Raw genomic sequence first — 12,966 nt, 5'->3', positions numbered from 1 at the left:
AATTATTTTTGGACAAAATGGTCCTCGGAAAAACCCAATGTGGGAAAACCGGTTTAGCAGCTCTGAGGGTTTTCCATTATTAAGCAGTAGTTCTGAATACAATGCTAGATGCCCTCCTGGCAATCCAGTGACAAAGAAAATACAATGGTGGAAATCTGAGTGAGTTTTACCTCACTTTGCCCGGCAGATTCCGGCTGATCCGACAGCAAGATTCACTAACCCCGACTACCTCTGCGCTGGCCCTGCATCAGCCTTTCAGGCTTTGCGTCAGCCCTGCGCTGTCTCTTCTTCCCACTGCGTCAATCTTCCCGGCTGTTCCGACAGTTCCCTGACAATTCTGGCTTTTTGTGTGGAGGGCAACTTTCTGCTTCTGTGCTGGCCCTTCTGGCTCTGCTTCAAGCCTGCATGGGCCTAGATTAGCCCAATGTCAGTCCTCCTGGCTGCTGCGCTGCCTGCACAAGCTTCTCTCCGCCTCTCTATCAGTACTCCCGAACTATCCCTGCCCCTCTGCTGCAACTGATCACCTAGTTCGAATTTCTCAGCTTCCTAGCCCCAGAAATCGAACTCTAGATCAATTCGTTCTCTCTGTGTGTGTTTCTAAATGAACCCCAAGCCTCCTTCTTATACTTTTCTCGTTGAGACTTCAACGACCAAGATTAAGTCTCTAATCAACGACTAAGATTAAAACATGACTTGATCCGCCTTCTAGATCATTCTCACCCATATTTTGATTAATACCCATTAATATTTTAATTTCTCTAAGTTTAGATTTAGGAACCCCATTAAAAATATTAATTATTTTAATAAAATACAATCTAGGTGAAATTTCACCAAACGGTTTTTGGGTTCTTTAGAACTCATGTGCCTTAGCCTCTCCACCAATTTTCATGGCTAAAGCACATCTGATGCTACCAAAAACTAATAATTGAGAGACTAATGAGGGCATATTGCACCTGCAAAGCCCTCAACACTGGAGCAAAAACCGCTTTTAGTAGTTGGAGACCCATGGAGAACACTTTGTGGTGCCCCATCTAGATCTTGGGACCCCATATGAGGCAATGAGGTGGATTTAAGGGCCAACCCTCAAATCATGGACTTGACATCCTTCTACATCACCTTGGACACATCATCACCTTTGGACATGCCATTTGGAGCTCTTTCATTAGATGTCGTCAACCCTAGAGAGCTTATAGATCATACATGCTGGCTAATTAGGGCATATTTCATGGAGTTATTGGGATGGCTTGTAATCCAAGCATGTTTTAGCATTAAACTTGCTGTAGGGGCTTTTATTAGGCAAATTATTAGTCCTTCTCCTCATGTAAATAGAGAGGCTCATTGCTTTATATCATCATCACTTGTGACATGTTTTAGCCTCTTAGAGATTTCAACCTTCTTGGATTCTTGTGGAGATGTGATTCTATGCTAAGTTACCAGAAAACGGATACGGGTACGGGGTTTGAAACGGATACGGCAAATTTTCAAAAAATCTGGATACGATACGGCAGGAAACAGCACATAATATATATATTAAAAATAAAAAATTCATATTACCATTCATATTTCAAAATCTAGATTATCTGTATCATCTATGATCTATCTGTATCATCTATGATCTATCATGATTCATGATTCATATATGATCCGAGTTTACCTCTATGGTAATCTCTAGATGACTCAACTTCAGGTAGAGAGCGGTTCCCTTTCCAAGTACTTTGCTCCTCAAATGGGATCGCTGTTTCTGCAGGCCTCCCCCTGGACAGCGATGGTCCTGGTTCTCAAAGGAAACTTTGCTGCTGAAAGAAGGCCTTATTATAAAACCCAAGTACACATGGAATCACTGGATGCATAGCCAATTCAGGGTTCATTCGCATTGACCTTGGATCAAGACATATCATCACATTTCAGATCATAGAAGCTCTTTCAGGTTTGTCACAAACAGGACACTGAGTTAGAGGAGCACCTTATTAGGGGGAGATTCCCTTTTTATTACAGAGTGTGAAGGATTCCTCACTACTTACCTCAGATACTCAGACCAGAGGTATTAGCTCTTTTCCTGACTGTAGTTATTGGATTCAGGAGATAGATTTTACAGGGACCATACAAGACAAACCATGTTAGGATGATCACTGCCTTCTTTCCCTCAATCTCAACAGTAGAAGAGCATAAGCAATGCGCTAAGTCTTGAATACATCAGCTTCCAGACCAATGAGACCTTGTGTACTTCTTCACAACTTGCAACTAGCATACTGATTCCTGAAAACGTTTTCATTTTTTAAAAACTGCAATTTTTTTCCGACAAAAACGCCTCAAAAACGGCTGTGAAAAAAACTTCCCGTTTCCAGAAAAAAAAACGGCACAAAAACGTTTTTCCGGCGTTTCATACGCGGATCCGGATCCGAAACGGGAAAACGCCGTTTCGGGGTTGGAGGTAGCCGTTTCCGGCAACTTAGATTCTATGGTGTATTTGGCTACTCGGAGGTATTTCTTTGGCATTGGAAATGATACTTTGGATTAATAAAGGATTGTTCACACATTTTCTCTTATAAGTAAGCCTTGAATTTGATAAATCTTTGTTCTTATATCTAATCAATGGAATGAATGGTTCATTATCTAAGGTTTTTCTTGTTAATTTGCAGCTCAGGGACAAATTCTGTCCCTTGGGAAGCCTTCCTCATCCAGAGAAGCCCATACTAGCCCTTGGATGAATTTAATTTGGTCGACGAAAAATATTATTTTTAATATGAAACCTGCATGAGCACAAAAGTACAAGTCCGCTTGGGCAAGCTAATTCGACCTCCAAAGACACATATAAATAGACCTCATGTCACATCATTTTGGAGCATCATTGCACATTCATCTCTCTATCAAATTGGTTCGTACAAGTATGAAATTTCTGGGTTCGTGCTCACACGTGCGAAGAGGAGAGAGTGTTTTCGGTTGGCTGAGTTTGACTTCTGTTTGGGACTGCTTTGACTAGTGTTGACTTGAGGAGGTTTTGACTTAGTTTGGATTTGTTCTTGGAGGCCGAATTCAGGAGAGAGAAAGCTGAACTTTTTTGGGCTATTTGACCAAAGTTGATTGAAGACTTTGACCACAATTGACCGTAGATTTGTTGAATTTGATCGCAAGTTTTATCTCTCCTTTGAACGAGCTTTTGTTGACTGTTTTGACCAACAAAGAAGGCCACACCTTTTGACTGTTGACCAAGTTGATTTGGAGGTGGTTTGACCGTTGACCATTGATTGGTTAGGGCTGTTGCTACTGCTGTTGACTTCGACCAGAATTGCACATTTGACTTGTTGACCAAATTTGACTTTTGGGCTCATCTTTGATTGGATATTGGTTAGTTTTTTTGGATAGTCAGAGGTTTGACTTTGACTCATTGTTGATGAATTGGAACATTGTAGATCTCTGTTGAACATTTGATGACAGTGTAATAGAAGAACAATTTTGAAAGAGTTTTCTCCCTTGTGGGGTTTTTCCTTGGTCTTTGACCAAATATTGTCTCTCTTGTTCTTGGTTGTCTTCTATTGTGCATTGGCTTACTGTTCTATCTACAACTGCTTATTGTTGCTGGAAGATTGAAATTTTATTGGATAAGGTGATTACTATCTGAATAAGATTTATAATAAGTGATCGTGTCAAGCATAGAACATTTGGAAATTAACATTTCTATTGTGTTAGTTATTATTGAAAATCAATTGTATAGAATCTAGATAATGACATTGTATGCATTACTCATGTATAAGATGTGAATGACAATCCCCTTGGTGTATCTTTGGAATAACTCTCCCAAGTGACCTTGATCCCTCACAAAAGTAATAGTTAAGGTTTTGAGCTAGGGCTTCAAAATTCCCTTACTCCTTACCAAGATTTAGCAAGTCTTTCACTCCCATAGACCCCATCCCAAGGACTAGGCACTGGCCTTGATCCCTCACAAAAGTAATAGTTAAGGTTTTGAGCTGGAGCTTCAAAATTCCCTTACTCCTTACCAAGATTTAGCAAGTCTTTCACTCCCATAGACCCCATCCCAAGGACTAGGCACTGGCCTTTTCATTTGGTTGATCACTCATAAATTTAACCATAAAACTCATTTTCACTCTCTTATTCTAATCTCAACCCTATTAAGGTCAAGCCGCTCACTAAGGCTTGGGCATGAGTTGACTTAGAGTGGGAATTTGACCTTGTGGAAGGATTCAACATTGGAAGGAGCCTTGATTGCCTCAAAATCAACTCCCTTTAGTGGCCAATATATCCATTCTAAGGCTAAATTCTCTTGCCCTAGGTAGTTTTTGTTAGAGATTCTAGCTCAAAGTAGTGTTGTGATGATTCTCCATGATTTACTAACAATCTGTGAAGTCTTTTTACTTTTCTTGTTGGCTTATTCTTCTTCTTCCTATTAGTGCATATGTGTGTGCTTCATCAAACTGCTACCAAAATAAAATAACAAGAACACAAAATTTGGCTCTCTGTCAGGGACAAACCCTCTCCACTCTTGAGAGGAAAACCCTTTATAAGATTTCTCTTATTGAAGCTTCTTATTTGAACAATTGCCAAACCCTAGACCCTTGACTAGGATATCCTCCAAGTATAGGTCAAATCCTTCCTCTCTCTGCACTGTCACTTCCGGCACATGGACCTCTTGTCTTCCGACACTTCTGCTCTTTTAGTAGTTCGTCCTTTTCTGCTGTTTGTCTATGTTAGGAAACCCTAGAATATTAGGGCTTCTCTACAAGGACTTTTTTCGCTTTTCTTGGAGACCCTGTAGAACTTGTTGTACATCCAAATGTGGTCCCTCAATATGCTGCCTTCATATGAATTTTGATCTTTGTGTTCATACATTGTAAATGATTGATTATGTGATGTGAATTCAATTTCAAAATCAACTAAGTGAAATACTGATTCACCCCTCCTCTCAGTGTTTCCAACTGTTAGAAAATCAGAAAGGTAGAATGATTTTCTTATACTTGATAATTACTTGTGATGTTCTTGACTTCTTATTAGGTTTTCTTTATATCTTCTTTCTTTTAGTTCATCAAGCAATTACCAAAGCAAAGCACATAAAACAATGGACACTAGATATGTGCGCTATGCTAGGGAAAAACCCCGCTCGAGGGGAAAACCCAGTCAAACTTCTCTTCCTTTCAATAGTATTCTTTGAGACTCTTCACCCTAGACAAAGACCAAATCTTCCCTCCACACCAAGTCAGCCTCCCAGATCTTCGACCTCTCTTCCAACAACTTTGACTATGTAGCAGCGTCCAGCATTAGCAAAACTTAAAACTTCAATCTCCCAAACTAGGGCACTAAACAAAGAGAGAGAGGCACCAAAATTTCGTTTTCTTCTTCTCCTTAGACTCCACCCAACTCACAATTCCTTTGGCCTCCTTAGACACATTTCGCACTTCTCTGACTTCCTTAGAGATATCAAACTTGCTTGAGATGAGATACTCCAAATGAATTCGACTTGCTTCTATTTATAGGCTTCAAGGGAGGTTGAATTGATGTTCTTAGGCCGACTTGTTGTGGAGGATACATAAATTACATTTGACTCAATACTTAACTTTTTTACATGATTCAAAAGCCCAAGAAGGGTCTCTTTAAAAGTATAATGACTCTATTGACTCAAAATAAATCCTAGAAGTCCTTAATGGGGACTTTGACCTAAAACATGGTGACCCAAGCATGAAACCCATGCTTTAATAAGTCACAATAATAATAATAAAATTTCTTTTCTTTATTCTTTTGACAAGTATATTACAAGATGACTTAAATACATTTAATGAAGACCGAACCTAGTTACATTTTCCAACACCAACAGAGGGGGTGCGAGAGCTCTTATATACGTCGAGGTCGTACTTACACTATTGTTACAAGGTAATGTTCACTCAATTAAGTAGGGCTTCCTAATGAATATTTATAATGATGACCTCATGATCGAACTTTTTACCCCTTTATATGATATTAATTTATAGAGTAAGTACTCTTTTGAACACTGTTGGACACCTAATCCTAAATGGTTAGTGTGGAAGTTGAATGGACAAAAGCAGTCCAAGAGACCTTGGGATCTGAAACCCAAGAGTCACATAATGTACTATAAATGTAAATCATTTGTCAATAAAAATTGTACTGCAGGATTTATCTTTCCTATTCTATGTTTTCCATGTGTGTTTAACATGGTATCAGAGCGGGCGAATTCTGGCCCTGCTCATATTTGAGCCACTTGTTTTGTGGTCTCGTATATGTCATTTGTGCAGACCTTCCAGTTCTGCCCATTACCTATAAAGCTCCATAATTCATTGTTGGCCAGAAATCTGCTGACTCTGGCTATTTTAAGCCTCTCTGTCTGACCGAAGAAATCATACCTGTGCTCTCTCTCTTCTGCGTTACTTGCGCCCTCTGTCCTTTAAATTATGCCTGCGCTCTTTACTGTTTATAAACGTTCTGTAAAAGAAGCGCTGTCCTGACAATTTAAATTTCTTTGGCTGTTGTGACTGTTTATAAACGTTTTGAAAAGCGCTGTCCTGACAATTTATAATCCTGGTGCATTGAGCGTTTGTAACGCCCCTTACCTGCTCAGAGCTATTCAACCTGACCCTCCACAGTCGCTGCTCACCTCTGACCATAACGCGCTGCCTTTTCCAGCGCTACCTCTGCTGCAAGTTTTTCAAAGATGTCATTGATGAAAGAATTAATGATTCCCATCACCTTAGAAGATATTCCGGTGTCGGGATGCACCTGCTTCAAGACCTTGAATTTGTAGGCCTTGTATGTCTCTGTCCAAGTCCAACAAAGGCGGGAAGCAGCCGCTGTCGAATGTTATTCCATTGAAAATGCCTCTCTCAGGCCCTCATCAGTAGTGTGTTTCGATAGCGCGCTTACAAAGAGCTTCAGAGATGGCTCTGTCGGTTCTGTAGACAATCCCCTGATTGCAGAGGTATTCAATGTTGTAGACCGTGAAGCTATAAAAGGATCCTTTTCCATAAGAAGTACGTCTAATGTATTGCTACCAAAAAAAACGCGCCTCGAAGCCATTTCCAATAGAGATATAGCGCAGGCAGCTCCGAACAATTGGCGAGCTTCACTCAAACACCCGCTCTTGGCATACATTATCATAAGTTTGGTTTCTAAAAAGGTATCGGGTTCGAAGCCGGTCTGAAGGATATGTGCATGGACAAGCTGTTTTATAATCCTTCTCCTCGGCATGAAGGATTCCACTCTGGAGATCAATAGTCCCCTGTTGAGCAGGCGGAACATATATCGCATTTGCAGCTGTTCTGGCTGCAGTTAGGGAATTTTTAGCATTCCCTATTATCTCTACTCTCTACCATATTCTCTGCAATATTGCTTCATGGATGTTGATTGCTTGCAAATCCAAAGCTTTGTGCGTTTCTATGTTTTTCCCAACTCATGTTCATTGCTCCTTCTCCATGAAAACTAGTCAATGTCTCTGCCATCTTTAGTGTTTTTTAAGTTGAACCTGTGTCGCATCTTTGCGCTCTTATACATTTGTAAAACTCTCTCTGCACATCGGCCACTGTTCCAAAGTTGATCCCTTTCCAATTTTGGAGTTACGTTGCTCTCTGTCGTGGTTACAGGTCCGCAGCTACAAGCATTTTTTCACAAGCTTTGCGATAGTCATTCTTACAACAATATTTCATTTCTATAGAACGAGGAACGTAGATATGGAGTGGAAAATTTCGCAGGAGGATATGCCTTGCAATGTCTAAAGGCTTTCGTAATTTCTGCATCTGTTAAACCACATTTGTTAATGAAAAACTCCGTGGCGACGCCCCTCTCTGGAGTCGTGGCTGGGTCGGCTATATCTGTGCAAAATGCCGCGAATTTTGTGTGGGGTTTTTAAATAAAATGCAAGCGGGGAAAGCAGTAAGCTTGCCATTGATACGTGAAGAGATGATACTTGGACTTGGTTGGTCATCAGCCGTTTCCTATTAACTGGATAGACATCGTCAGCGGAAGTATACAGGGTACAGTGGAACCAGTCGATTGGTAGACGGCCAGACTGAATAAGAGCCGATTCCATCCCACTGAAACAGCGAGATTCATGTCTCCATTAATAAACTGAATTTTCAGTTGAATTGAAATTTTGCATTGCAGAGCCGATACCCATTTTGCCGTGCATTTTAGCACTCGAGTTGTTGATTTCAACTTGAGGCTGGACTGATTTCCGATGACTGTTTTCACCTTGAAGCTGCACTGATTGACCATGACTGGTTTCACGTTGGGGCTGGAGTGATTGGCCATGATATTCCTCCTCCTCATCCCGAATGACGGTGAGTATATTCGATGAGCGCAATCTCTTAAAGAGAAGCAGATCACCGACCTTCAATTTCTTATGGTCCATAAAGTCTTTCCAACCCGCGGATACCCATTTTGGATTGCTGGAAGACCACTTTATTTTTCAGTATTTGATTTCAAGCTTTAGTCTTTGGAAGACGAAGCGATCACAGAGAGAAACCAATTAAAGTTTTTTCTAGCGTCTGGTAATCTTCTAGAAGGCATACGAAGAAGGGAATTTGATTTCTTCCGGTTGGGCTTTAAGTTGGGTATTACAGCTATCCTGAAGCTTATTCTCTGAGTATTGTATTGCTGGACAGTGCCATAAAAAAAAAAAAAAAACACACCAGGTTCCTCTATCCTCCTTAATATTCTCTGTGCATGCTGGTAACAAGTTAGTGAAGGATTGTTGCTGATTAGTGGAGGTCAAACTACCCTATGAAATGCCTATTTGAGCTGCCTCTTAAATCTGGGTTATTTGCTGAAGTCGGGGTCTCTGATATACACATATTTCTTGCTCCAAAAGCTTGCTGCTGATACTATAAAAGAAGGAATTTGAGCCTCTCATTCTTGCTGGACACAAATCTGTTTGTGATTGGCTAAATTCTTAGCTGGAATTAGTTGAGTGTTCATTTCTTTGTTGAGACAATGGCTAGATTTGATGATGTATTAGAGTTACTGAATACACTAATACACTCCACTATTGGTGGGAAGGTAAATGTTAGCAAAGACACTCTTTGTAACATTCAGACCTGCCTGCATGATGCACAAGAAAAGATTGATTTTTTGCAACTAGAATCTCAGTTCCAGCAAGATGAGCTTCAACAGATTTGTCATTCCAAATTGTTTTCTGCTCAAAACAATATGTTGTTCAAGGTTAAACTAGCAAGTGGTGAAATTAGTAAGATTGAGGTTGAATCAGATCCAGAATCCAATAAAGCAGCAGTTGTACATGCAGATGCAGAAACTCAGTCTGCACTTCCCAAGCCCATCATCAGACCTTGGGAACAGCTTGTCCACAACAAGCACAAAACTGGTCTTGGATATGACAAGGACTTGTCCTTTCATATTCCAGACTATGCCAAGCCCATTCAGTTTCAGAGTGCTGGATTCATTCATGACAGTTCACCTGCTCCTTATGACAGTTCAGCTTCAGCTATTCCAGACTCTGCCCCTCTTCCACAGCAACAACAACAACAACAACAACAGATCGTGAAATGCCAACACTGTGACCGAGTTGGCCATTTGAAAGATCACTGTTTTGATCTTCATCCATGTGAGCACTGTCATAAAACCAGCCATTCTTCACACAGATGCTTCAAAAACAAACATCCTGCAAGAACAAAGATTCATCTTGGATGGATCGCTTCTTGGCAATGGGCATCAACAGCGAAGAAGATATTCCAAACACATGTCAGAACTTGTTCCAGAGTATTGAACAGTCTTGCAGTTGAGTTTTCTCCATCATCTCACCTTGTATCTGACGGGGGGGGAAATGATGGTCATCTACAAGCTTCAAAGCCACATCAAGCGAGCCTGAGCCACAACCGCCACACCAGTTTCAGAGTTGTAGCCAGAGACAAAGATGCCCGTGAACATGCCTTCAGTTGGCAATCTGGGACTCTTCCTCTAGCAGAAGACTCCAGCTTCTTGCCAGTTTTGGAAGAGTTCCAGGAATCGCAGAGTTGTTGGTCATCCTTAAACCATCACAGATTAAGAACACTTCCTCTAGCAGAAGACTCCAGCTTCTTGCCAGCTTTGGAAGAGTTCCAGGAATTGCATTAAGCATTCCAGAGTTGTTGGTTATCCTTAAACCATCACAGGTTGAGACTTCCCTTTTCAGGTTGAAGTTTTACCTTTTATGCGGGGTGAGACCTCCCTTTTATGGTTGAAGGTTTCCCTCTTTGAAACAATAGGATCACTTCCTCTAGCAGAAAACTTCTGTTTCTTGCCAGTTTTGGAAGAGTTCCGGGAACTGCACTAAGCGTTCCAGTGTTGGTGGTCATCCTTAAACCACCGCCCTTTATACCAACATTTCATAGAGCACATTCAGCCTCGTGCTGCCATGCATTTTGTGCACATTTTGTATTACAGCTCTCTTCTTGGACTCTTACATAACCCTTCGGATTAAGGGGGGGAATGTTGGACACCTAATCCTAAATGGTTAGTGTGGAAGTTGAATGGACAAAAGCAGTCCAAGAGACCTTGGGATCTGAAACCCAAGAGTCACATAATGTACTATAAATGTAAATCATTTGTCAATAAAAATTGTACTGCACGATTTATCTTTCCTATTCTATGTTTTCCATGTGTGTTTAACAAACACAATAATTTCATCGGCCACTTTGTGACTCACTATAAGACAATATAGACTACACCACAAGATATCCTTGGTGACAAGATTGGATCTAACAATGCCAACTTTGTGAAACTGTTTTGCTAAACCTAACATACTGTTTTCCCCAAGGGCGGGGAGTAGAAAGTAACCTTCATGGGTTACTGCATAGGCTGACATTTGTGATGGACAAACATGAAATAATTTGACAATTTGAGTAGTGTAGACATTTTGAAAATCCCTTGTTTCATACATAAGTTTATGCCTGGCAGAGATATGCATCTCTGAAGTTTTTGGATGCCATGTTCTCTACCTTGGCCAATGCTTGGGTGAAGTTTTTTTTCTTTTCTATTTCTGGATTTTGTTGTCAAGTAGTTTTATGATCAGTAAATAGAGTATTTTTTGTCAACATGCTAAAAGTTTTCATGGTTTCAATGAAAACATTAATTCTCTGCATATGGAAGATAATCTTGTGGTTACATTCATTTCCATAACCTTTTCAATGTTGATGTTATCACAATCTTTGCAGCATAATTCTATAACCAAGCCAAAGAATTTAAGAATTTAATTTAGAGAGTTGACATTTTAGAAATAGCTGTCTATTTAATATTGAATTTTGAGAGGTGATTTGTTTAATGTATTAGAATTTTAGGTATTCTTCTTCCTCTAATAGCGTGTCATAGCTTGCAGGAGAGATTATATTACTTCAGGATCCATATGCATCTGTGCTGGATAGTGCCTCTGTAAATAAGAGATGTGATACATGTTTTCAGCTATGTACAAACTTGAAAAGATGTTCTATATGCAAAACAACTTGGTACTGTGGTGGTACATGCCAGGTGAGCATTTTACTTGCCTATTGTATTTATGTTCACTATCAATATGGTATTAATACTTGCCAAACACTAGTTTCTAATTGTGCTCATCTTGTAGGAATAAAATAAACCATTGGTATTTTGTCTACTCCCACCTTTGACTTGATTGTGTTTTTTTTGTCGTTTCATAAGAAATGGAAAGAAAGAGCTATTATATCGTCATTGTAGTAAGCATATTATATAACAATGCAAGATAAAGTAAAACATATGCTCTTTGAACAAAATTGTATGGATGATGCAAATTTTTGTCCAAATAATATTAATGTCAGTTTGTGTTCTAGGTGTTATGGTAATGGTATAAAAAATCGTAAATGGTTGATAATCTTTGAAAGAACACTGTCATCAATGGCCTTTCCCTATGAACATCTTATGCTTGTTGCTTGTTTTTTCTTACATCAATAACAATCAATTTGTTGAGAAACAATAAGAAAAAAACCACCCAAAGGAAAATGATCAATCAAATATTTTATCACAATTATTGCTAATTCAAAGGCTTGAATCCCCTGTTAGTGTGTCAACATAAAAAGAATCATCGTAGACCTTGAAGCCAGAAGGAAGTTCTAGAGTGTGTATGCAAGTAGGTTTAGCAGGTATAATTTATTTGTTGGCCATGGCTTGTCTACATGGTTTCTGTTATAGATGCCTAAAATCAACTAACTGCAATTTTTATTATTTCATAACGAGATCGTCCATGCCAATCAACCTTGTCCAATGATGAAGGCAGAGAATGGATGAAAGCTTGGTCCAAAGGCCCTCAAGTATATGGAGATATTGCGACAAAAGTTGTTTGGAATTACCACACTATAGTTACAATAGGTAAACTATCCAAGGTGAACTTCGAGATAGCCATGAATAGCCACAAGAAATTCCACTTGAATGTAGTTGTTGACCGGATTTTGTCAACCTGTTTAGCCAATTTGACAACTCAGATCTACATCATATGCCTTGTTGCCTAAATTGCATACATTTGTGTCTTTACCAAGTTAGCTATGCCTAAATTTGTCAACATAATAGTTTTGTTTTTGGTTGGATGTTCTTCTAGAAACACACCTCAAGGTGTTCAACCACATAGTTTGAACTTCCTTCAGCATAGATGCTAGGTGTGAGGTGATCACCAAATTTTCCCAGGAGTTGCACTTGACCTCATCCCTTTCTAATATACTATTTAGTTTGGGTGGACTACATAAAAAATGGAACCTTGACGATGACTCAACACGTCATCTATCTCGCAAATGAGCCGATGTGTTAATTTTAGACAACAACGGTATGTTCTATGCTTTAGAGCAATTTACTTCAATTTCTTAATGAGCCCAATATCAATTTCAGTTTAGCAATCACATAAACATGTAAGTAAAATGCTGATGGAACATAAACATAAACAGTGGAAGACAAGCCAAGACAAGAGGACACAAGATGTGGCACCGGCTAGGGACAAACCCCAATGTGGGGAAACCC

At 39.7% G+C, this 12,966-nt stretch overlaps 1 protein-coding gene across 5 annotated transcripts in view; it reads left to right on the top strand.

The window, feature by feature from the left end:
- Window positions 1–12,966, top strand: part of SDG37 (SET domain group 37) — a 344,199-nt gene that overhangs the window by 38,148 nt on the left and 293,085 nt on the right. For all 5 annotated transcript variants that reach the window (XM_089431018.1, XM_089431023.1, XM_089431004.1 and 2 more), the window contains exon 2: window positions 11,327–11,475. In XM_089431018.1, the coding sequence (XP_089287144.1) occupies window positions 11,327–11,475 (149 nt within the window). The remainder of the gene's footprint in view (window positions 1–11,326; window positions 11,476–12,966) is intronic.

Source organism: Pinus tabuliformis, chromosome 6 (assembly GCF_031772625.1).
Source record: "Pinus tabuliformis cultivar Carrire ecotype Pingquan chromosome 6, CPIR1, whole genome shotgun sequence".
Lineage (NCBI taxonomy): Eukaryota > Viridiplantae > Streptophyta > Pinopsida > Pinales > Pinaceae > Pinus > Pinus tabuliformis.
This window is presented reverse-complemented; position numbering and strand designations above follow the sequence as displayed.